Below are 25,004 nucleotides of genomic sequence, written 5' to 3'. Positions count from 1 at the left end.
TTCAGCAATTGTAGTAATTTGGAAAGCAGAAAGGTGGCTTGACCACCATTAAACTTTCTTTGTTCAGCTAGCTTAAACAACCAAAGTCCTAGCACAAATGGTGATCTGAACCAGACTTTAAGCTGAACATAATGCAGGCTAAGACGAATGAGCAGGCGCTGCAGGGGCAAAAAATAAGTTAACCGAGTTCAACGGCATCCCTACATCAACAGCTTGCTATGAAAATATGGGAACTTCTAGCAACTAATATATATGTGCAGCATAAAAATTAAGGTTTTAATTTAATTTAAAAATTATCATACCTAAAGTATCAAAGTACAATTTTTTAATATATTTTCCTGAAGAGAAACACTTCTACATAGGATAGGAAAAATAGATTGTGATTAAAAGTTGTGTTCCCCACACATTTTTTATTTATTGACAAATATTCAGAAGATTAGTTGCATAAAACAGGCCTATACTTATATGTTGGAAGTTACCAGATTAAGTTAAGGGTCAATAAACTTTGAAGTCAGTATTGATTATGGTCTACGTGGTGACAGAAAATGTACAGAGTGTAAGAAAGGAGGGGTTTAACTTAATGCAAATGATTTCTCCCTTGCTGAGGAAGACACAGGTATAAGGTTCAACCTAAAGAGCAGAAGGAATTTGTCACAAGAGTGATGGTGGCCAGAAGATGCAGTGGTTCAGAATGTCCTAAATGCAGCTTCCATGAGTGGGAAGTGTTAACAAAGCTTTATAACACTAAAAGGGCAAGCAGCCCTAAAGTCTGCTGGTGTTGGGACATGCAACGTGCACCCTCAGTGTTCACAATAATGAACCTAACTCAACACTGAACCAATGGAAAACATTTAAAAATCAATCTTAGTTATTAGAAATATGGAATTCAGACAGCCAAGTTGCTTTTGCCATAGTCTCCAGTGTTGCCAATAAGGCTTCCATTTGTTCTCCAGAAAAATGTTGTAGGTCCATAGATATTGTATGAAGAAAGTTTGGAAGCTTTTGGAAAGTTTCTAGCTCTCTAGTGAAAAGATCTACTAACCAATCAGCAACAAAGCTACTTCTCAACTTTCGGCCATCATTAATCACTAATGGAACTGAATTTGAGCAGCCTAGTTCTTTAAAAGTTAAAGTAAATGGTGAAGGCAGGTTATAAACGGAGCAAATGTTTAGCAACATCTTACTAAATAAAATCAACCAAAGTTCTGTTTGCTGGCTGTGGAAATCATCTTCTACATGTTCAGAGAAACTCTCAACTGTCTCTTCTGTGCAAACAATATCCAAAAGTTCTTGTTTTACTGGTATGGATTCCACATAATCCAGCGGGTATTTTCCAGAAGAGTCCTTCTGCTGTAGGAGCTCGGGTCCTGCATGAAAAAGTACAAACGGTTAACAGTAACAGCACTTTCAAGCCAGCAGCTAGGGGGCTGCTTATAACCTGTTTTTGTACTAAGTTATACTGACACATTGGTTACATGTTGACTGCACAGCTGAGACATGTTAGAGGGAAACTTCAAGTCAGTTGTCTTATTAGTTGTGCCTTTCTTTATCCACTTATTTTACTATTTAAAAAGCATAACAATCTCTGGGGAAAAAAGCAACATACTACCTGTCTAAGTATTATCTCCCAAAACTTAGTGACAACATACAGCACACATAAAAATTACATTTATCGTATTAAAGTGTTGCTAAGGTCAAAATTCATTAAAAATTCTTAGCATCAGTTATGCATACCTGCTGAAGATACACCCAAACACAATATTTACTTCCAGTGTGGTGGTGATTTTGGCTTATTATATTACCGGTTAAGTTAACACAAGGAGATCAAGTAACTTGTTTTGAATAATCCAGGTTCCTCTTAACTACTAATCACTTAGGTACACTAGTTGTTTTTAGCAATTTTTGTAATGCAAATGTTAGATACTTTAATAAACTATGTTTTAAGTAAATGGGCAAAATGTCCATGGTAGATTCTTTTTTTAAATATCCCCCAGATTTATTACTAGAACAGAACTGCCCACTTTGTAACAGTTTACAAATTTACTAAGTTAAACTTGTAAGAAAGAAAAATGAGTTAGGCTAATGCATAACAGGTGGTATATTCAAGGGTGAACACTTAAGCACTTTTAAGCTGCAAACCTGTGGTGTTATAAAGGCCACAGTTGCTTTCATGTAACTTCTCTTTGCCAGCCTCCCATTAAAAAAATTATATTTTAAATGCAGCAAAAGATAACTGTACTATATACATAGCCCTACATATGTACATAGTACATTCTGACTTTATCCTGCTTTAACTCTAATAGCGTGTATAACAATGTTTTTTTCTAACATCAATAATTATGCAAGATATTTACATAACTTTTGCAAGTTTTTTGGGGAAAAGCATTTTAAAAAGCTACTTCAGAAATACTCCAAATTACAGTTATCGAACCTGAGTGAAGTTACAATGAATGTATAATGCTGTCTCCACCATGCTGGTGTCAAACTACTTGACAGGCCAAAACCCAGAATGTGACAAAGGCAAAGATAAGGCTGCATTCAGCCTCTACAGTTGCCAGAAGACCTTGATGAATGCAAGTGCAAGTAGATCTCCTCCCCTAGGACAACAGGATCATCCACTGCCTATTCTTCACGAGGCGCAGGAAAAATGCACATCTGTCAGTGGAATGCCATTCTCTATTGAAGAGCTGGGCTTACTATAATATTGGCTCTTGCATCACTTAGACCGATTGAAGTGAGGCCAGGTATTGGCTTGGCATGTCAGATACATGGTTCAGTAGATAAATAAAACACCTGGGAGACACAGCACTGAAGCTTAGCAAACATGCAGAGGTAGAATAGCAGAGGAATGTATTGATTATGAGATGGTGTCTGTAAAACCAACATAAGTAGCCTTTAGGGGGCAGGAGAAGACTGTAAATACAGAAGTCTCTGCCAAAAAAACAAATATAATTTTGTCTCTCCAAGCTTAATTGAGTTATAAGCCACCTAAATACAGTGCATTCCTTTGCATTATGTGCAGAATGATTTCTTTCACAAAAGTCTGGACACATTTATTGGGCAGAAATCAGTTTGATACATTCAGTAGGTATGAACAGTATAAAGAACATAAATCTTTGTTTTAGCAGATGAATTAGATATCAACGGTCACTTTTGAGAGAGTTATTTGTATTTAGTTAGCTCATAAACATGGTTGGTTAATTTAATTTGTAGAGTCTCTCTCAAAATAAGATTTAAGCTTCCTGTCACTGGAAAAAAACTGTGAAAAGTATGATTGGTAAAGTGTATAAGAAGCAACGACTGATTGTAAAGCTATGGTATCCCAAATCACCATTATCCCTCCCAAACAGCAGCTATCACAATTACAAAATGGTCTTTTCTTTAACTAATTTCCTAGCAAATTTTTCTTTGAAGATAGTCACAGTTTTTTAGAGATGCTGAATAATTTTTCATTGAAATGTATATTATGTAGAAATCTAATCAGGTAAATATCTTTCTGTCTATAACATTACAATATAGATCAAAACAAAAAAAATCTGTAAAATTACTTAGTAGCTAGATAATTTTTGTTCATTCGCCAATGAGCTGAAGAACTGTATTTGAATCTTGTCATCAGAGTGTAAAACATTTTAAACAAACCACATGTATATTTAATGTTTTAATATAGGAATAACAGGTCATGGATATTTGATGTTTATTATGTATTTGTTTTGATGACAATCCGAATAAGTGAGAAAAGGGTAATATTTCTCTCTCTAGCATTCAAAACAGTTCGCTTTCAAAATTTATTTTATTTTAAACAATCACTGCATTTCACCATCTCCTAAGAAGAAAGCTATGGACTTCACATGGACTCATCTAACACTGGATAATTTCTCTAAACCAGTTTAGCATAAATGCACTCACCCCCACGCTGAAGTAGCATCTTGCCAATTTCTACATGTCCGTTTGACAGCGCATCATGCAAAGGAGTCACCCCGTCCACTTGACTGAGCAGGTCTACCTCTGGACAACGTTGCAAAATTTCACGGACACACACTGTGCTGCCATGGTTACAGGCTTCATGCAAAGGCGTCCAGCCAGCATAGTCTGAATTATAAATCAAGGGAAGTTTTTAAAAAGCAAAAATTACAGTAAAATGCTCATAATGTTATCATTCTATTTTTTAAAGAAAGCTGTGCTGTTTAAAAGAAACAGTACTGGTTATTTATACTAAATCTGCAATTGTTATTAAAAGTAAAAATTACTGAAAAAGTATTAGCTTTTTTTAAATTGCATTTTTAGGTATTGACAGAAGATATGGTTAGTAAATTATGATGCACATTCCTACAAAATTTAGGATATCAGTTCATAAAATCTTTGCTTTAAGTCCTGACTCCATATTATTAGAAGCAATTATGATTTTTTTAAAATCCTAACGTGAAGTGTTGCATTTCAAATTAAAATTACCAAAATTATGTATTAGTCTCAATATTTTGGTTGAGTATAGAAAATAACTTACCTTTAACATTAATGTCTACTCCAGGGATAGAGAGGAGCTGAATCAATTTCTCCACTTTGTTTCTTATGCAAGCTATATGCAGGGCTGTCTCTCCTACCATAAAAAATTAATAGATTGTACTAGACTAGGCAAGATAGCTACTAAAGAAAATAATCAAAGTGCACAGAACTAGGAAATCTGGCTATGCGCCAGAAAATTCAATAATGAGTAAGATTTTCCTTTGTCCTGTTTAACCATCTTTTAAGAAAAATTCAAAAAAACCCCACAGAGCTTCTGTTCCGTCACAGATCCAGCAATGAAATTGTACTGCAAAAGGTTTAACACAGGAATTATCTCCCCCCAGTTCAAGGTTTAAAGCTTCAATCACACTATAAAAGCACTGAATGATCACAGAACACCAAAAATACTGGGTTTTGAAGCAATAAAAGTTTAGAGTGTAGTTGCCCTCCCTTAAATTTATTCATGAACCTATGTTGAAATGTATGGCTCTTTTTACACAGCATTTATAGCTTAATTCAAATGAATGTTTCTGGCTAAGCACGACTGCCTTTACATAGTCAAGTATAATTCAGAACTTCAAATCTGCTAACAGATGGTTTGCTGTCTCTCAATAGGCTGTCTGACTTGGCTACAGTAGTGGAAAGAAAGAGAGAGAGAGATGAATAAATGAAGGAGTTTTAATAATAATATTAATAATAATGATAATAAACCCTCATACCATTTACAGCTGACAAGAGTGTGGAAAACTGAACAGCAAGAGACTGAGAGCTGCTGCTTGAAGGTAAGGAAACGGTGCGATTCAAAACTTCAGACACGCAATACGCGATTTTGGTTTCACTAAGTGATTGCCTGAACAAGAGCCAGAGCAAAATCTTGAAGCCAGGTGAAAGATGATGCAACATCAGACAATTTAGTGATGAAATGTCTACATCAGACTACTTCTCTCCTGCTGGCACTTTTAGATTGATTTTGATTCCATTGACACAGTCCCTATGAAAATCTAAGTGCTGTACTAATTTCTTTCAACAGAAACAGTGCTCAGGATGTTAGTAGGGAGATGAAGAGTTTGATCCTGTTTTTGGCTCTACTCTTTTTAGTTTGCTTCCCTTGTTTAAAAAAAAAAAGAAAGTAATCATTCACATTAATTTTGCTCATTAACTTTCCTTGAAGAAGCAGTGAAGAAAAAAGGCACTAATTTTTGAAGTGTGTGGCCTATCTCTTGCTGAAGCTCTGCTTTAAATCTCTGAAATGACTGAGGTCTTTATCCTCCAGTGTTTCTCTCTCAACTCTGAACATAATCCTTTGAAAGATGAGGGGTTTCTGTTGCCAATTTTACCTCAGTTCTCCCTTGGGCGTCATTATGATAAATATATTTGTACGAAAAATACTATAAGTAAGGTTCAAATAATAAAAATGGGAGTTCCAGCAAGCGATACTAGCTGGATAGAGCGCATTTTATTGAATTTGTGTAGTAAGTGGGGCCTGAGTCAATTACTGCAGTGCTATTCATTCTTAGGTGCTTGGGTTCCAGTATAGTTAAGACTAAAAGCCAAATGCCTTTCATAGTCTGGGCTCAATGCCTGGAAGAAAACAGTCCATATGCTTAACACAGCTATGTAACATAGCATGCTCCTCAGTCTTTGTTCACAAAATGTCTAGGCCTGAAAGAGATGATGACTGAATTATACTTTCAAATCAGAAGACAACGTTGATCCTACCAAGCACAGGTTGAGGTGGATTAGTAAAGTAAGGCGGGCAAGACTGGAATGAGCTCACAAGCTGTACACTGTATTTTAATATTTGGGGGAGGGGAGTATGTAGAGAAAGCAGCTTTATTCTACCATGAATACAATTATTTCCCTCAAAAGAGCATTGAAAACAACACGTATGAAACACGAGGAAGTAGTTCTTGGACATCAGCCATCATTTTAGCTCAGCAGTCATCAGGGCACGTGTTAAACCTGAAAGTACTGATTGTAGCCATGTAAAGTTCTTAGTATAATTGCAAAAATAAAATACCTTTAATATTAGTCTTGTAAAGACGCATGTCTTTAACCATAGACTGATGACTCTCTTTGGTGTGTAATGCTTCAACTTCTGCTGTCACTCTTAACTTCTCTGACAATGAAGGGTTCTTACTACAGATTATTTCACTTAAAGGAAAGCAAGCAATAATAAATGTATTTTGTTAGATGTGCTTAATTTTTTTTTTTTTAAGAAAAAATGAAGATATACCTACTGGTAAACAGAGCAAGAACATAATCCATAATACGTTTTAGTGTTGTAGAGACTTTCTGGAATTTAATCTTAATTCTATTACCAATAGTTGTTAAAATACATACTTGATATGCAGAGATTTTTTGAAAGGTAATTTTTTGAACGGTTTCTTTAAGAAAGCATTTTATGTTATTGTTGGAAAAATAAATGGGCTCCAATATGTAAATATACTGAGGGAAGGAAAAAATGCAGTCCATATGTGTTTCAGGTTTAAAATGGAGTTTTCTGCCAGTCACAATAATTTGCAGACAACAAAACAGGTCACATAAAGTTCAAGAAATGTGTCAGGTCAGCAGCTGTCCCCCAAAGCAGAATACAACTGGTGATGTTATAGGTATTACTTACGGTAGATCAGGCAGCCCTTCGACTTGGTTCTGCTTATCACCATTTAGCATCAGTAATGCCCTTTGTGACTGAGGGCATGGCCATTGCCCTATTTTCTGTTTCTTCACTTTCTGCATTTTCACTGTCTCACGCATACCTAGTTCCCTTAAAGCAGGTAAATAGGAACGAACCTGTTGCAAAAGTAATGTTTCTTCTTTAATTTTTTTATGACTTTATTTGGTAATTAGAAATTTGTATTCATTTTTCTTTTGTTGTACTTAACAAAAGAACACCTGAGCATACTTAAAAAGAGTTTAAAAATACTGATACTACTGAAATAATTGGTGTATATAGACACCAACTAATGTATCAATATGGAAAAAAGAATCTTATAACCCTATAAAATGTCCCCTTTGAGGATGACTTTGACTCTCTCTAAAGCCTATTGGATCCCAGGATTAATGGGCAGCTTTACATATAAGTCTTTCTTAGACTATGCCACAGGGACGGGGGCAACTCCATATGAGAAGAAAAACTACCCTCTTGGATCAGCATAGAGTTGTGTCTTTTGGGCCTGATGGTAGACATCATGCTAATCACCTCCTAGGATTTTTTTTCCTTATTGCCAGATAGGCCAGGTAGTGCTAATTTATCTTTTTTTTTTTTAAACTCTCTTCCCAGCAGTCTAGAGTCAATGTGTGGGTTACTTGTAACATCTTTTTTTTTTATTGAAATCTAGTGGTTTTCCAGTAGAGATAATAATTCAATAGTGGGGTCTAACTCCCTGATAAACCAGGATTTCAAACACAATAGAAAAAAAGACATCACCTAAAGAGCAGGTGGGGAATGGAGATGTAGCTTCTAATGGGATATTATAGATGTTGAAATTACTGGCTCCTTCCTACACAATGGGAAAAGATTCCTTCTTACTCTCTCTTCCCTCACTGTACAATCATCTACGAGGTGGCCTTTCAGTCCCAATGTGTGGAGTTAATTGCATAGGAAGACACTACATAAGTATTGGTGGCCAGACTATGCCACAGATTTAATACTGCTGTGGGGATAGGAAAAAATGACTTGTGGCCTTAGGAAAACTGCAAAAGGAATGAGATTTGTTTTATTCACTAAAAAATCATACAATAATTCATATAATAATTGACTGCAATTACTGTCAGGTAAAGGTTCATTAACAATGCTAACAAGGTTGGAGTTTTTGGTTCTGTGTTGACGATTACATGCATCAAAAATACCTTCACTTCTCTTGGTTCATTTTTAGACGTATAAGAATATCTTCCTAATGCTCTGCCTAAAGTATACTTATGCTGAAAAGTAAAATAAATAAAAAATTCCTATCCTTTTCTACACTAAACACAGAGTTTGTTGTGGCTTTCATATTCAGGGTTGTCCATGATTGGGATTTGGGACACCACTGAAGGATCACATCAGCTGAACTCTGCTCTGCTATGTTTTCCCTTTTCATATTCTGACCAGACCCTTTTGAGGTTTGAGAGAGACAACCTGAGTAAATGCATTCCCTATCTACCTTCTAGTGACTGTGATGCCAAGCAACACTTTTAATGTAAGTAGGAGGAGATGGAACATTAAAACAAGAGAAAAACTGCTGCCTGAAATCAAACATCTAATTAGTGACTTGGTATAATGCTACAGGACTTTAAAAGGAAGAACATACCTTATCTTGTTGATTTTTAAATCATATGCAACAGGCCATTTTTATTAAATTTTAAATATACTATTACATCTTTAAAGTTATTGGTGCCTACTCCTTTCCCACTATACTTTCTTATGCTAGCTGCTACAGTAAAGTTATTGCAAATTGGTAAGCAAGTCCTGTTCATTTTGAACTATCCTCTCAAATTTGTGGTAAGATAAAGCCCATCCTAATATCATTTTGCATTTAAATTCTTTAGATTCTCTAGGGACAGAATGCCACATAGGCAATGAACATGTCCTGTCACAGTGAAAGGAGAAGGAGCAGGCAAATAAAAAGAAAGATTATGTTTCTCATAAGTCTGTCATAACATTCTTAAATGTATTAGGTTATCAAGAAATACAAACGTGTTACTTACTATTTTCTGAAGAGAAAGTGGTTCAGTAGAAATAATAATGTTCCCCTGTAGACAAAATTTTTTGAAGACTGCTTCTGCAACAAACATTTGAAGCCAGAGGGATGGTATAGAATCAATAAACACTTTTAATTTCTGTGCTGAAAAGTCTGGAGGAGTGGGGGAAGAAAGAAAAACACATACAAATGCAGGACACGAGTCACTTCCATGAAGGTGACAACTTAGTTAATACCTCTACTAGATTTCTGTCCTATTGATGATTCATAAATTATTCTTCATGAAAATTACTAAAACTGTCACATTAGAGAGAAATTATCATTCAGCTGCTAATAAGCATACTTTCTAAAATATTCATCAGCTTTTAAAAGCAGAACCTACTTAACAGCAAATCAAACCTTTTAGTAAAAAAAATCTCTGGATAGAATCTCTATAAAAGTTATTCTGAAGAGATAATTATTTACTAGTAGTGCACTGATAGAGATTTTGGGGGCTGATACCGATAGCTGATTTTTAAGGAGGCAGATCAGCTGATATCAATCTGATTTCTGATACATGTAGCTGGTAAGTCTGTTGTGGTGGAAGGGGAGGGAGGAGGGAAGAGGCATGGGGGAGCAGATCAATGCTCCTGCAGTGAGGGAAAGAGTGGGGCCAGAGTAGGCGCTGCACAGCTGGGGTGGGGTGGGGGACAGAGCCACGGCTTGTCTGGAGGGTGTGGAGAGGTGGAGCAGCTCCTGCCACTGTGCACACCCCGAGAGGGCATGGGGGGAGGCATGTGCCCCTGGATCTGTGAGAGGCGGGGCAGGGCACACTGCAGCTGTGGGCTGGGGCTGCACCGGGCTCTTCCCAGTGGGGTGAAGGGACTGCGGTGTGCTGCAATTGGGGCAGGCAGCTCTGGCGGTGCTAGCAGGGAAGCTATGCAGGGGGAGAGTGGGGTTGCAGCCATCCCAAATTTCACAGTTTTCAATATCGGACCAATGTATTGGTGCATCTCTATTATTTATTAGTCACTGGACCGAACAATGCAGATTATAACGTATGGGTCCATTTACCTACTCCTCTGTTGACATCATATATGCTATCACTTGCTTAGCATGCCTCTATGCTGTCTACTGTACAGATGGGCAATCTCCATATGAAAGAATGAATGGATGGACACCAGTCTGACATCAGTTTCAGGGGGATACAAAAGCCTGCTGAAGAACACTTTAACATTCCTGGAAGTTCCATCACTGATCTTACGGTAGCTGTTCTTTCATAAACCAACTAAGTGTGGCCTCAACCTCACCACAATCTGCTGGCTGGGGAATTGGCTCTGTGGCAGGACCCAGAGGGTGGTGGTTGACGGAAGTCAATTGTCGTGGTGCCCTGTGACCAGTGGGGTCCCTCAGGGCTCTGTCCTAGGGCCCTTACTTTTTAACATCTTCATCAATGATGTAGACCATGGTGTCAGAAGTGGGCTGGCCAAGTTCGCCAACGACACCAAACTCTGGGAGAAAGCATCCACACCAGAGGACAGGACGGTGATTCAGGCAGATCTTGACATGCTCATGAAATGGGTGGATGAGAACTTGATGGTGTTTAACATCGAAAAATGCAAGGTTCTCCACCTTGGGAGGAAAAACCTGCAGCATGCTTATAGGCTCGGCAGTGCTATGCTGGTTAGCACTACAGATGAAAGGGACTTTGGGGGTCATGATTGACCACAAGATGAACGTGAGCCTTCAATGTGATGCTGGAAATCTTCAAGAGGAGCCTGGATAGGCACCTGGCTGGGGTCTTATGACCCCTCCCACCCCCAATGCTCCTTCCTGCCCATGGCAGGGGGTCGAACTAGATGATCTGTCTAGGTCCCTTCCGACTCATGGATTCTATGATAACTTAAATTCAGGCCTCACGGCTAAAACATCCTCTGAGCCACACCACAAATGCTCCCTCTCTCACCCATATCACCAGCTGCACCCACATTCAGGCTTTTCCCTTTCTTCACTCAGGGCAGAGCTCCTTCTCCTTCGGTCGCAGGCAAGGGGCCTCCCTGGCCTCCGCCTGTGGTTTATGTAAGAGCCAGGCCCTGCCCTTTTCCTGTTAGCTGACCAGGCAAATGTTGGCTACTTGCTTCCCCTGGTTGCCCTGGCAACTGGCACCTGGGTGGCCATTCCTACTCTTCAAGTAGCAGGTACCTTAGTGCCCTGCTACACCCTCATACTAAATGTCTTAGTCTAGACTTTTAAGTGAGTCTTGTGCCACTAAAATAATTCAGTCACAGAAAGTCTAATTCTAGAAAAGTCCCTGTGTTGCACAATTGCATTCTAGGGACACAAACTTCAGAGAGCAGAACTGTAAAGATTTCACCTGCTGATATGTTAACTAGGGCTGTACAAAGCTTCGGTAGCCGGTTCGATTTGGAGGAGATTTGGCCCGATTTGACAGCCAAATCTCCAAATCTGAATTGAATCAGGAGACCCATTAAAGGTCCAAATCGAATCGGAAGCCACCAAATCAACTGGGAGAGATTGGAGATTCAGCAGGCTTGCAGGAAATAGAAACTGAGAAGAGGGAGGGGCATGGGGTGAGAAAGCTTGCTGCAGGCAGGTAAAGAGAACAAATTGTTCAACTGCTCCTCTAGGCCAGTAAGAGCCAACCTTTTTGATGGAAGTGCCACAAATTAATTACTGTGCCCTCCCTGAGTGCCCCTATGATCCCCTTCCTGTTTGCTGCTTGATCCCCACCATATCTACCTTCCCCCAGCATCATCCACTCTAGACCATTTAGCCAGGCTAATATCAAAATCAACACCTCAGGAATATTGTGGAGGGTGGAGGAGAAATTAAAGAGGGACATTTTATATCAAAAATAGCAATTCCCATAGGTGACTAATTCTGATCTGGAATACAGGCTGGAATACACAGACAAGTTTCTGCCAGGTGTACAAACGTTATCAGTTCTTCTGAAGAAATTCCAACAATAGTGGAAACCTAGGAATTTTATCTCTTGACAACTATTTGGCCTCTTGAGTTGTAAGATAGCCTAGAATGTTCTTGATCCTTTTCTTAACAAGAAATCAACTGGGATAAGACCACTTGTCTTAAGGGAGTTTCTAAGATGGAGGCTTTCAGGACCACTTAATATTTTGTCAATTCTGAAGGTAGAAGAAGTCAAGACAAAGGGATATAAAGAACCCTTCCAGGAATTCCATGATGTTTATCTAACCTTCTGGCTACAGATGACTGAACCAAGGTGTCCAAGAAGACACAGCCCCTCCAAATATATTTCTACATATAGACAAGGCCTTCTTCAGTCACACCTTAAAATAAGTCTAACTCCTCTTGCTCCATCTAGTCTTCTTGATGATGTTCTGGGTAAAGTAATACATAACCGTCTACAAAGTAATAATGTGGCTGTCTGCAAACTCATCGCGGGGGGACAGCAGGAAACAGGGGATATGATGTTTACCAGGGTGTCCATTGGGGAAACTAGAAACAATGGCCACAAACTGAAGAAGAGCAAATTTAGACTGGACATCAGGGAAAAAAATCTTTACAGTGAGGGTTGCCAAAATATGGAATATGCTTCCAAGGGAGGTGGTGCTGTCCCCTTCCTTGGAGGTATTTAAGAGGAGACTAGACAAATACCTGGCTGGGGTCACCTGACCCCAGCACTCTTTTCTGCCCAGGGCAGGGGGTCAGACTCGATGATCTAATAGGTCCCTTCAGACCCTAAAATCTATGAAATTTATGAAAAAGGCCCACCTGTTACTGGGAGGGAGCTTGTAGGATGACAAGAGTCGCAAACACCTTTTAGCTATTTTCTTAAGGATTTTTGGTCTTGTTTGGTATCATCTGACTCTTTGGGTTCAGTTGTGGAGTGACAAATCTCCTTTCTTTAACAGAATTCCTACTGAGTAACAGTGACTTCTCTGAGTTATAATGTTCCTTATTGTCTAATATATCAATATTGATATTCATGTACAAACTGGACAGGAGTGACATTGCCCTACATCCAGATCTGGCCTGTGGAGCCAGATATCTTAGACTGACTTTACACACTGTGCAGGCTGGACCCAGAGCACCAGGTGCTCCTTACCATGCAGAAAATTGATCTGAGGCACGTGCTGTCTGCAATGCCCCGCCGGACAACCCTGAGCACTAACTCTAGTATGCATGGACAGCCTTGGGTTCAATCTTGACTGGGCCTGGAGCTATTGCTCAGAGCCAGGCTGATGGGATGCTGTGGGCAAAATACATAGCACTGGGTCCAGTTCATGCACTACCTCCCAGAGTGAGCCCTAGAGCAGGGCTGCCTGTGGCACAGGGGGCTGGCACAGGGAATGTGCTGCATGTGGTGCCTTACTGGACTGGCCCTGCCCACTGGCTCTGGCACAGCTGGATGTGGTCTGCAGACCAGCCCAGGTACCCTCGGGCTGGATGAGTTTGACACCCCCACACTTGCCCTAGTGTATATTTTTCAGAGGAATAGATGGTTGAAAGGACACTGGATTTCTTACCCAGTGACTTGAGAATCTGGGGTGACATACTGGAGCTCTTTTATTTTAAGGTAAATAGGACCAGGAAACTGAAGCTGATTTTTAGATTTATTGAAGAAGGGTCATCACGGATCAGTAAGGAGCAGTTGCTAAGAGTTGAACGAAAGATTTTTCTCTAACAGAAGTGTTTGAACTGGAGTCTATGCAGGTATGGGATTTAATGGTTTGTCAACAGAACTCCAGATGCTCTGCCTCTTCCTGAACTGATAGCAAATGCTACAGAGTATTGCTATATACAGTTTAAGGGGGATTTTAGTAAGACCAAATCTGATAGAAATAACATGTCTTGCAGAAGATGAAGAAAAGTCAAATCAATTTTAGCCCATTCATTACATCTTAGCTCTTTTCTGAGAGGAGAGTCAAATCCCCCTAGCAATATACACATGCAATGAAGTTGTGTGGGCATATTTTGGCAAAATTTGATTCAAAGTTCAAACAGCAGATTTCAATTAAGATTTTAAATTCTCTTGCTGACATTTAAAAGGCTAAGTACCCCAGACACTCACCATCACAGCAAATGGCAATGTAATGTGCCAAGTTATCAGCCACTTGCTGAAATACATTTCTGTCTGTTATGAAGCCTGACAAAATCCAATATTCTACTACAGTTCCAAGAATTCCATTCAGGAGGCTAGATACTTCATGTTTCAACATCTAAAATGGAAGAAATGGTATTTGTAAAACAACATTATGAAATGCAAATTAAAATGGATAGTGTATTGTTAACAGTATTGGAGATTATAACCCAGCCTCAGTCAAAATAAGTACAAAACATGATTAAGGATATATTAGTACAAAACATGGTTAAGGATCCTAGACTACTGCTTTAGCTGAGGTTGTGCATCATATAGCATTTGTTCATATTAGGCACCTACCAAAGTAACGCACAGTAGTCTCCTTGAAAGTAGTAGTTGCAGGCTTTCAATGTGAAAAATATGGCACCAAATTATGGGGACCTGGACTATATTAAATACTAGGACATATGCTATGTCTCAAAATGTTTCTTGAATATTTACTCAAGAATAAGATGTAATTGAAGACCAGTTTATCATAGTTAAAAAGAATTGCATCACAGTACCAGTGACAGAAAAAGAATGGAGTTTCATCAATAAATCAAGTGTAGGCTTATAAAAGAATAATAGAGACTGGGGATGTCTACACAAGACGCTTACTCAAGATTAGCACAAATTACTGAGCAGTAAGCATCGCTGTCTACACATGCAAACACTTACTGCACAGTAGTTTAATTATGAGTAAATTTGCTATCTATAATTACAAGTAGCAAATTTACTCACGATTAGTTACTGTGTAGTATGTCATGTGTAAATGGCTGACCGGGAGAAAACTTGCTCCCAGTCAGCCAGGCAGCAGGGGGTGGGAGGTTGCTCCCTGCCCCTGGGAGCTGCCTGCTGCCAGGGAAGACTCACCCACTGGAGCCCAGGTGGGGCCAGCGTCCCCCTGCCCTAGCAGCAGGGAATTCCTGGCCCCTGCATTGCAATCACAGAGAAGGGACTGGGAGCTCCCTGCACAGGGATAGTTCCCTGCCCAGTTTGGAGCTGTCTGGGACCTGCCCCTGACCAGGACAGTTCCCCAGCTGTGTGGGGAAGTCTGCAAGTGCACTTGCAGGGGAGCTGTAAATCCCTGCCCAGCCAGGGGCTCACTGCTACTTGCCCCTCTTCTGCAGCTCTTTCCAAGCTCCCTGCCCCCGACTGGGGAGCCAAGGCTGGGATCTCCTTACTGCTGGGGCAGGGGCAGCAGGCAGCTCCAGGGGGTAGGGAACAATCTCCTAGCTCCCACCACGAGACAGCTGTTTCCTGGCCCTGTACTTCCTGCCAACGTCAGGGCTAGCGCCCAGGGGGAGTCTAGAGCTCCTCTTGGCTGCTGCAGGGGGCCACTGCAGAGCTGGGGTGGGTGGGAGCAGATTGCTGCCAGGAGCAATGCATCCCCACATGTGTAGACACCTGAATGGGGTGGGTTTACTCTATAATAATTTACTCTAGAGTAAACCCAACCTACAGCATTTGCACATGTAGACACACGCAATAAGACTTGGATCAGATTTGCTTAACAAGATATCTGTCAACCATGTATGAGATACACACACACACACACACACACACACACACACACACACACACACACACACACACACACACACACACACACACACACAGAGTTCATTAAGGTAATAAGCAGGGAAATTGTCATCTTTGCCTTGTCAAAATAAAAGTACATACAATTATTTAACTATTTAATTCTATACTATGTTAAGTTTCTCTTCATTTTTGCTGTATTCTAATTTACTTTATATGAACTGAGGGAACCTTCCTCATGATAAAACAGTGAATTAATTGGGCAGGGTGAAAAAATGGACAGAGTATTTCAGCTTGATATGTAAAATGAATTTTTCTTTTAAAGATTTAGGAATTAAAAGCAAGACAAATATTATCTTCAAGGAATAGGCTTTTACGTGCTGTAGGGCTTTTAAGAACCTGCTCTCAACTTGTACTACTAATGTATCTTCTGTCCTAGGAGCACGAATTATATGTGTGTGAACAAATTATTGCTATCAATAACACCATGTAATTAATAAAATGTCTAAAAACACAGCAGATAACTTCTTTTTGCTAATTTTAAGCAACTTGGTTAAGGTTGCACATGAAGCCCAGGGTAGATCCTTAATCCCAGAGCAGATATTCTGCTTCCCTCTCTGCTCCCTAACCACTACTTGCTAGCCAAAACCACTATCAGAAAGAAATGTCAGCAATCTTGAGGTTACTCTTAGAGCAAATGGCTTATAAAACAGAGTTCCAGAACAATTTGGCAGACGCCGCGAAGTGCAGCCACATCTTCATAATTTAATCTCTCACCTTTCAGCACTGCCTAATGTATTTTTGGAATCCTGATAATGAAATTTAATGCTACGATGTCACCTGGAAAATTGTCATACATTCTGCTGGTTGACATTATCATAAAAACATTAACATAAACAAGGGACTTCTGCTTAGTTAATGTTCTTAAATAAAGATTCCAATGGTACCAATGAGTAAAAATGTCCCATTAAAGTAATATCTGTAAGAATGCATGAAACTAGTTTAAATAAAAACTGCCAGAGGGAAAGTGATGTACATTAATGAAAAAGTACATGTATAGAAAAAATTTAACTTTGCTTCCATATTAAACCTGGAATTTGCTACCAGGTGTGGCAACAATCTCTCCTCAGTCACAAGTAAGCTTCTGCTTATTATTCATAATAGAAAAATTCAAACCAAAACACCACAATAATCTATGCTTTTTACAATTCTACACTTTCTAAGCAATTTCATACTTGCAACAGTTCTTGTGCAATTTAGTAAACTGTTTTATCTCCTAAAATCCAATAAAAAGAAAACTTTAAGTAAAAAGACATTAACAATAACATTTCAGTACTTTAAAAAATAAGTTAGAACCTTGTAGAACTGAGGATTTGTATCTTAACTGCTAATGAAACCAACAGTTTATTTTTGTAATTGTTTCATTTTAGGATCTAGGTGTGTTTTCATACTATATGGAAGCTTATATACCTAGAATCAAAATGTTACGTCTGTAAAAATTATATGGTATTTACTTGGTTAAAATTGTTATTTTAATAAACTTGAAAAAAGTAATAAAATATATGGGGAAACAAGATTTTTTACACTGTTAGCTATATAAATCATTTGATTTTTAATTCGTGACTTGTGGCATTCACCTTCAGTGAACTGGAATGTAGCATGTACAAAGACTAGTGGACTGAGCCCTAAGGTTTGCTGCTGTATCTCTGCTTGAAACAAACATCGGTTTGAAGATGATTAATTCTGTTTGGGTCACATGTTAATCAACAAATGACAGCAGAAAAATATGTTCTATAGTGGTGGTGCTCAACCTTTTTGCCCTGGAGGCCAGATGGACAGTGTCTGGTCTGTCCATTGGCTAGATCCAGGTTGTGGGCCCAATCTGGTGCACAGGGCTGCCACAGAAGGCCTGGCTGTGTGTGGAGGTCAGAGGGTGAGGAACAGACTAGATTCAGTCTGGCTGTGTGGAGGTGGATGTTGCTTAGCTGCAATCTGACTATGAAGGGGATGGGGTGTGACCCATCCCCAATCCGGCTCTGCACGAAAAGGAACATGGGTAGCTCTGTTCTGGCCATGTGGGAGAAGGCCTGTGGCCTGGCCCTCATTTAGCTGCATGGGGAGGAAAGGGGCAAGGCTGAACCCTGATTTGGCTTGGTCATCACTCACCCCACTGCCAAATTTCCCAACTTGTGGGAAGTCTAACAGGTCAGATGTCGTGGCTCTACAGGCTGTAGGTTGAGCCCCTCTGTTTTACAGATGTAATGAAACCTACTGCATTTTCATCCTTTAAAGTATCTTGAAAATGTCAATCCTGAAAAGGGATCTTCCTGCTATAAAAGTTTTAATTCACAGTTGGAAGTATGTTCAGAATTTTTGTTTCCCTCCTTTCCAATGAATATAAAGTATAAGCAATGAACTGACCACCTCTTATCCAATTCTCATCTGTCAGACATTTCTTCCTTGCCCTTATTACTGTACTTTGGCAATTTAACTTACTGGCAGAACCTGGCGGCTAGGGGACTCGACAAGGGGAATTGGCAGTGGGGGGTGAAGGAGTAGCCGATCCTGCTACAGTGGGGCATAAACCCACGAAGCTTAGGAAACACTGTAAGTGGTATTTTAGCATTATGAAAAGCTATGCTGTGGAATGTTACCATCGCTTTATGAACTATACGGATGTTGTGCTTTATATTCTGGAGTTGACTTAATTTTCTGGGCCTGATTCATCATTGCACTACTCCAGTTTTATACAGGTATAATTCCACATATAAGAGTTCTAAAACCATCTGGTTTTAACAGTTACTTTAGGTTTATACTTGCATAGCTACACTGAATTCGATACGAACGTAAGAAATCCCATACTGAGTCAGACCAGTGGTCCATCTAGCCCAGTATCCTATTTCTGACAAACAATTCATGACTTAGAGGGAAAGCGTATGTATAGGGCATGTATAATCCATTCTGTCATACCCTCCTTGTCATGAACCACCAGAGGTCCTCTGATGTCAGAGAATGCATCCATGACTTCTATTTAGTAGTTCCCAATGTATCTGTCCTCCAAGAATTTGTGTAATTCAGTGGTTCTCAACCTTTCTAGAGCCAATTCACCACTTACACACAGCCCATCCCTTGTTAGACTTAAGGAGCCCATAAGAAAATGCCAGATCCTAGTTTTAACTTGTTTTTTTGACTAGGGAAAAATAACAGCAATTTTTCAATTGCAAAGAACTCAGAAAATCATAAAAGGTCAATGTTTTTAACATGATGGATTCCTATCTCTGGGTATATCATTTTTGCACATCTTATAGTGCTAGTATTACACAGAACTCTGCAGCACTCTTAAAAAGATCTTACGGTACACCAGGGTGCCATGGCCTCCAGGTCAAGAAGCACTGGTCTGATCTCTTTTTTAATGTGGTCATATAATCTGCCTGCATGATCTCCTGTGCAAATGAGTTCCACAAGTTAGCTAAAAGTTATGTAGAAGAAGTACTTTCTCTTGTTTGTTTGAAGCCAGTTTCTTTTTAATTTCAGTGGGTTCTCCATCCTTTTTGTATTCTGGGACTCGATGAATAACAGTTCCTTATTCACTTTACATACACACTTCATAATTTTTATAAACCTCTATCACTTCCCTTTTCAGCCTTCTTTCCACCTTGAAGAGTCCTAGCCTTTTCAGTCCCTCTTACTACGGAGTAATCTTTGTTGCCCTTCTCTGTATCTTTTCCACTACTTCCTTTTTGAGATGTGGAAACCATAACTGCACCCAGTATGCAAGATGTGGATGCACCATTTATTTACACAGTGGTTTGTTTTCAAATGTCCTTCTTAATGATCCCTGACATTTTATTGACTTTTTTTGGTCAAAATTGCTTATCGAGTGCTGTATACAGTTAATCTAACTTTAATGGAGTTCATCACAGAATGTTTTTTTTAGCAAGAGGAAGCCATTATGATCATCCTGTTTGACATGCTGCAAAACACAACCCAGAGAGTCTTGCCCAGGCTCAATATATTTTCTACATCAAACTCCTAACTTCAGTTTGAGCTTTAGTTCTCTTTCAGAAAGATATTCAGTACTGACTTCAAGTGATGCGAAAACTACCATGTCCCTTAGCAAGGTCTGCTTACATTATGCACATTACTAAACTTCATGCCTTTTTGAGAGTGAGGCTAGTTATACTACCAAGATGTTCCAGCTGAGTAACACCATTGTGTCACCTATTTTATAGGTAAATCCATAAATTTATATAGTAAAGGTACCAAGACACATAATAAACAACATATTTTTCAATTAATGGAGTTTTTTTCCCCTTCCCCAATACTTCGTTAATTTTTTCTTTGTTGCAGCCATAAGTTACCAAAACCTCTTTGGCCAGAAAAACAAAATAGTCTTAAAATGTACAAGGCAGGAAATCAATAATTCTGAGGCAGAGTTTAGAGTTGTATCTGCCTGGCTTTTTATAGTTTCCCTCTACTTTTCATTTGTTGAAATCCCTCTGATTCACCAGGCAATATAAGCTTACCAGCAGATTCTATAGATATAAAAATGAAAATCAGTCACTTTTATCAGTTAGTTGAAGATCTGTTAAGCCAGCCTGAAACGTTTTCATTACATTCATTTGATGCGTTTATTTACAGATGTTTTCATTAGGGATCAGTGAGAACTACAGTATACCACTTAGATTCAAAGTGTTCATTGCTCCATCTTTGATAATATTAGAGAAGGTGGAATACTTATTCACCTCCTGATGCTGCCACTATCAAGCACTTAAAGTTGTCTACCAACTTAGGTTGCTAAAGAAGTTAGCTGACCCAGGTTTCTGCATGGCAATACACACTGTTTCTGTTCTCAATGGAATAACTACCTCAAGTAAAAAGCTCTTTCTAAAACAAAACTACCCATAATGCTCCATCCCCCTAAGTTTAAGGTACGGAATCACTGCACCCTATTGACAAAACTTACTGTCAAGGAAACACTTCAGGTTTACTCTGATATCTTTAAAAACAATACAACTGGAGAGAGGCGCAACTAGCTATGTACTGAGGGGGGGATTTGCTCCTGTAGGTATTTCTTATAAATTAGTCTTTTCATCTGTTTTAAAAGATTTTAACTGAATGTCTCTACATATCTGGACAAAGTTTGATATACAAGTTTGGCGAACAATACTCTAAAACTGAAAGCACAGAAAGATGATAATAACCTTTGCATGCAATAGGGAACAGGTTATTACTAACAAAGTTATTAAGAATGAAATCATTACAGATCTTGTCTGAGAACGATATCTCAGGGGCAGGCAAAGTCCAACCCGTACCGGATTCCATTTCCCAGCAGTCCCTGCCTGCATCTCTGCAGCTGGTTTCCATGGAGACCCCAGCAGCGGCAGGGCCATGACAATGAGGGGCCAGCGTTTCCATGGAGACTGGCCCCAGCAGCACTGGTAGGGTGCATAGCTGGGCAGGGAACTGCTCCAGGGCCAGGGCTGGAATCTTGTGGTGGTGACAGTGTGGTCCAGACCTGGGGCAGAACTGAGATCTGCTGCCTGTATGCCTCACACGGGGGTGTGCAGGCAGGGGATCTCTGCTTTGCCCTGGCTCTGGACCATGCTGTCACCACTGCAAGATCCCAGCCCCAGCCCTGAAGCAGCTCCCTGCACAGCTGTGAGCACTGCTGGAACTGGTTTCCATGGAAACACTGGCCAAGTGCCATCATGGCTCCGCTGCTGCTGAGGTCTCCATGGAAACCAGTTGCAGAGATGTGGGAAGGGGCAGCTGAGAAATGGAGTCCAGCCACTGACCGGATCTACCATTTTGCCCACTGCTGTCATATACTAGGAAGCTAAACCTTGTAGTGCAAGGATATCTAACGTATGATCCACTGGCTGGATTCAGCCCCTGAAGCTGTTCCCCCTGCCCTGCAGTGCTCCCTGAAGATAAGGAATTTGGGGGTGGGGCTAGTGGGGGCAAGGCCTGCCCTAAATTCCAGGGTTATATAATCCCCTGGGCATGACCATTGGCATTAGGGGGGCAAGGGAGAGCAGTGCTGAAACAGCCCCATCTGCCACACCGTCATTTGCCCTGTGGCTGCTTGCCCTATCACCTCCAGGTCTGGATCTGACCCATGAGGAGCCCCACAGTCCAGATCTGGACCATGGAGTAGGGTGAGTTTGACACTTTTGCTATTGTAAATAAGATGAAATGAGAAAACCAGTTAGAAACTCGGTTTTGTGGTTTAGGTCTGTATATTCAGTGCTACAATTTTGTCTTAAAAAAGTAGAACACTTCTGAACGTATTTTAAAACAAATTGTTGACTGTTTTGTTTTGAAAGCGGAAAACAAAAGACTCATGCTTACGTAAGAAGCAATATAAGAAATGGTTTTTATTGTACAAAACTGAAATGTCTCAATATAGGAAAGACTAATACTAGGAAAGAAATTCAGTGACTCAATTTAGGCTACAAATAGGAACCTATTTGTATTCATTTTCCAAAAGGACTGAACCCACCACTGGAGTGAACTGGACGCAAGCTTGCTTTATGCACAGTGTTTCTGAAAATCAGGCCACTTACATTTAGATATGGGCCTAGAAACCTAGATTTAGCCACTTTTTAATACCTTGACCAAAGATAAAGGACAAGATTTTGTTTCTGAATGAATTGCTTTGACATTCCTTAAAATTGGTAGGTGGTCTGGGTAGGATTGAAGTAACCTGAGCAAAGCATTCATTATGTTTAAATCTCTCTATCTTCATCGCACTATGAAGGGCAGCTAATAGGACACTGAAAAGGCTTTTCCTTCTATAATATTTGATTTTCTGTTGCTGTCCTGTTATTGTATTGAAAATATGTATGCATGCTACCTATTTATTCTCTACTTTTACAATAATTTAAAAAGAATTATGTGGGGAATTTTGTGGTCAAAGACATTTCAGACAGCCTTTAGTTTCTGAAAGAAAGGAGTGGTGTTGAGGAGAGCCAGTCTCTGTGCAGGTAAGTGTCCTGCTGGCCAGTAGGCCAAAGAATAGCAATTACGTTGTCTTCCATTATGTCTGGATGAAAAGACCTACAGAAAACACTGAAAGAAGTTAAAGGGCCTGAGAAGAAAAATGATGAGTTTATTAAAAAAAAACATGTTTGAAACAACAAAGCCTTGTTTGTTTGAGTGTTTCATCCTTCAGATAATTTTTACTGAGTACAATACTGTGTGAAAAGGACACTGTAAAATAAGTTTAATTTTCACAATGGTAATAGTGTAGTGTGTTGACTAGATGTGTTAACTATGTTCATAATGACTGCAGTAATACCTGCTGGTAAGGGCACATGAACATCTGAGTACAACAAACAAGCCACTCATATTTCAGTGTATTTCTTCTTTACAGATCAATATATGAGAATCTTACGGATCAGTTCATTTCCTTTAATGGAGCAAAAGGCAGCATGCTTCATAATACCAAAAGGCAGATATAACAAACAGCTATAGTGCTGCAATATAATTCTCACAAAAGGGTGAATAAAAGAAATTTCTTTTTTAAAATACATTGGCTTCCATTATTTAATGGCAGAAAAATCATACTCACATCATTTGTTCTGCACTTTTCTCTCTGGCAATGTATGACCCAATCGACTAGAATATTTATGCGTTTGGTAAAAAGCACTGAGGTTTCGCTTTCTAGCCAAAAGGTCTTCAGAAGAACTGTTTGGGGCATGACTTGCAGCTGCTGTGAATTCATCTCTTCAAACAAACTATAAAAGGGAAAGTTAATGAAACGTAAAGTTTTATGCCAATTTGATTACTATCATTATTAGATAGATAATGTGTGTCTTGTCAAAATACACAAAGGTTTGGCAATTTTTAAGTAGAGCAAGAACATATGCTCTTTTTGATGAATAATATGTAAAATGATAAAGGTTATGACGTTAAACTGAAGGAACTCAAATGTGTTTAATATAACAGATAGGTGGGAAAATGTGGATTTTTTTTTACTCTGTAAAACAACCATGTATTAATTTTACATGTGTCCTTCCTACCAAAAGATAATGCCTACACTAAGGTTAAAAAGTTGCACACCATGCTTAGGATCTTTACCAAACGTTGCTAAGAATGAACAGCTAAGAATATCAAAGCTAAAAACTCACTCTTATGAAATAAAACTATACACCTACCTACATTTGTAATGTATGACAAAATAATATATAAATCAAAATTAAAGGAAGAGTATTTTTCTAAAAACAATAAAAACTATTTTTAGAGAACAAGAAAAATCCAGAAGAAATGTTTAGCAAAAACATAGCGAAAACAGCACTTGCAAGCTTTAATGAAAGTGTATTGCATTTTGGGAATAAGGAACACACTAAAAGCAGAATGCAAATCTACTGTAGATAAAGAAATGGGTTTGAACAATTAAACTCAAGGAGATAAAAATATTCTCCTTTAAGACTTACCTTTTGATCAAAGCCTCCACTTCAGCTTTCACTAAATTGAAGAAAAACTTCAGTAATGTTTTGTGAACCATTCTCTCCTCATTTACTTTTTCTGAACCTGAAACTCCATGACAAAAGTTTTCACAGTATAGGCAAGATCTGAAAAACAGACCGCAGAAAAATCTTTAAGACTGAAATGAGCTATAAAGTATTTTGTTGAAAAAGGGACTTTGACATTTCAGTTCCAGCTAGATCATGAGCGTCAAACTCACCCCAGGCCAGATTCAGATCTCAGGGGCTCCTTCTGGACCAGATCTGTGATGCCATGCTTGGGCAGCACTGTGGGCCCAGGCCAGGTGGCAGAGTGGGTTTGGAGGCATGGGGTTGCACGGAGCCACGTTCACGCAGTGCAGACTTGGGAGCATGTGTCCAGGAGAAGCCAGGGACATGTGGCAGTGTGGATCCATATTCAGCCAGAATTCTGTCCTGCTGCTCTGCCCCCTCTTTATGAACAGATTCCCCTGACGCCATGCTGCCCGAATGAGACTCTGTGGCATTACAACCCCCCCAGACCCATGCTACCACAAGCCTCTGGCACTGCCATTCAGCCAGAGTTCTGCACTGCTGGGTAGAAGCCCAGAGCTGGGGCTGTGCAGCCACATGGAGTTGTGTTTGGGCTGGGGGTGTGCAGCAGCACAGAGATCTGGCCAAAGGCAGATCTGTGCTACTTCATGCCCTGTTGTGTTCATGCAGCCACATATCCCC

The 25,004-nt window shown here is 39.6% G+C and overlaps 1 protein-coding gene across 1 annotated transcript in view; it reads right to left on the bottom strand.

Moving 5' to 3' along the window:
• Positions 1 to 377: 377 nt before the first annotated feature.
• Positions 378 to 25,004, bottom strand: part of SLF1 (SMC5/6 complex localization factor 1) — a 53,061-nt gene continuing 28,434 nt past the window's right edge. The window contains exons 9-17 of the mRNA XM_090038270.1: positions 24,261 to 24,398; positions 23,396 to 23,561; positions 14,233 to 14,380; positions 9,190 to 9,335; positions 7,124 to 7,293; positions 6,521 to 6,654; positions 4,502 to 4,594; positions 3,907 to 4,089; positions 378 to 1,367 (exon numbers count right to left, since the gene is read on the bottom strand). Coding sequence (XP_089894396.1) covers positions 865 to 1,367; positions 3,907 to 4,089; positions 4,502 to 4,594; positions 6,521 to 6,654; positions 7,124 to 7,293; positions 9,190 to 9,335; positions 14,233 to 14,380; positions 23,396 to 23,561; positions 24,261 to 24,398 — 1,681 coding nt within the window. The 3' untranslated portion in view covers positions 378 to 864. The remainder of the gene's footprint in view (positions 1,368 to 3,906; positions 4,090 to 4,501; positions 4,595 to 6,520; positions 6,655 to 7,123; positions 7,294 to 9,189; positions 9,336 to 14,232; positions 14,381 to 23,395; positions 23,562 to 24,260; positions 24,399 to 25,004) is intronic.

This window comes from Crocodylus siamensis, chromosome 3 (assembly GCF_052110815.1).
Source record: "Crocodylus siamensis isolate JL-2025a chromosome 3, ASM5211081v1, whole genome shotgun sequence".
In the NCBI taxonomy this organism is placed as follows: domain Eukaryota; kingdom Metazoa; phylum Chordata; order Crocodylia; family Crocodylidae; genus Crocodylus; species Crocodylus siamensis.
Note: the sequence above shows the minus strand (reverse complement) of the source record. Positions and strands in the feature narration are given on the sequence as shown.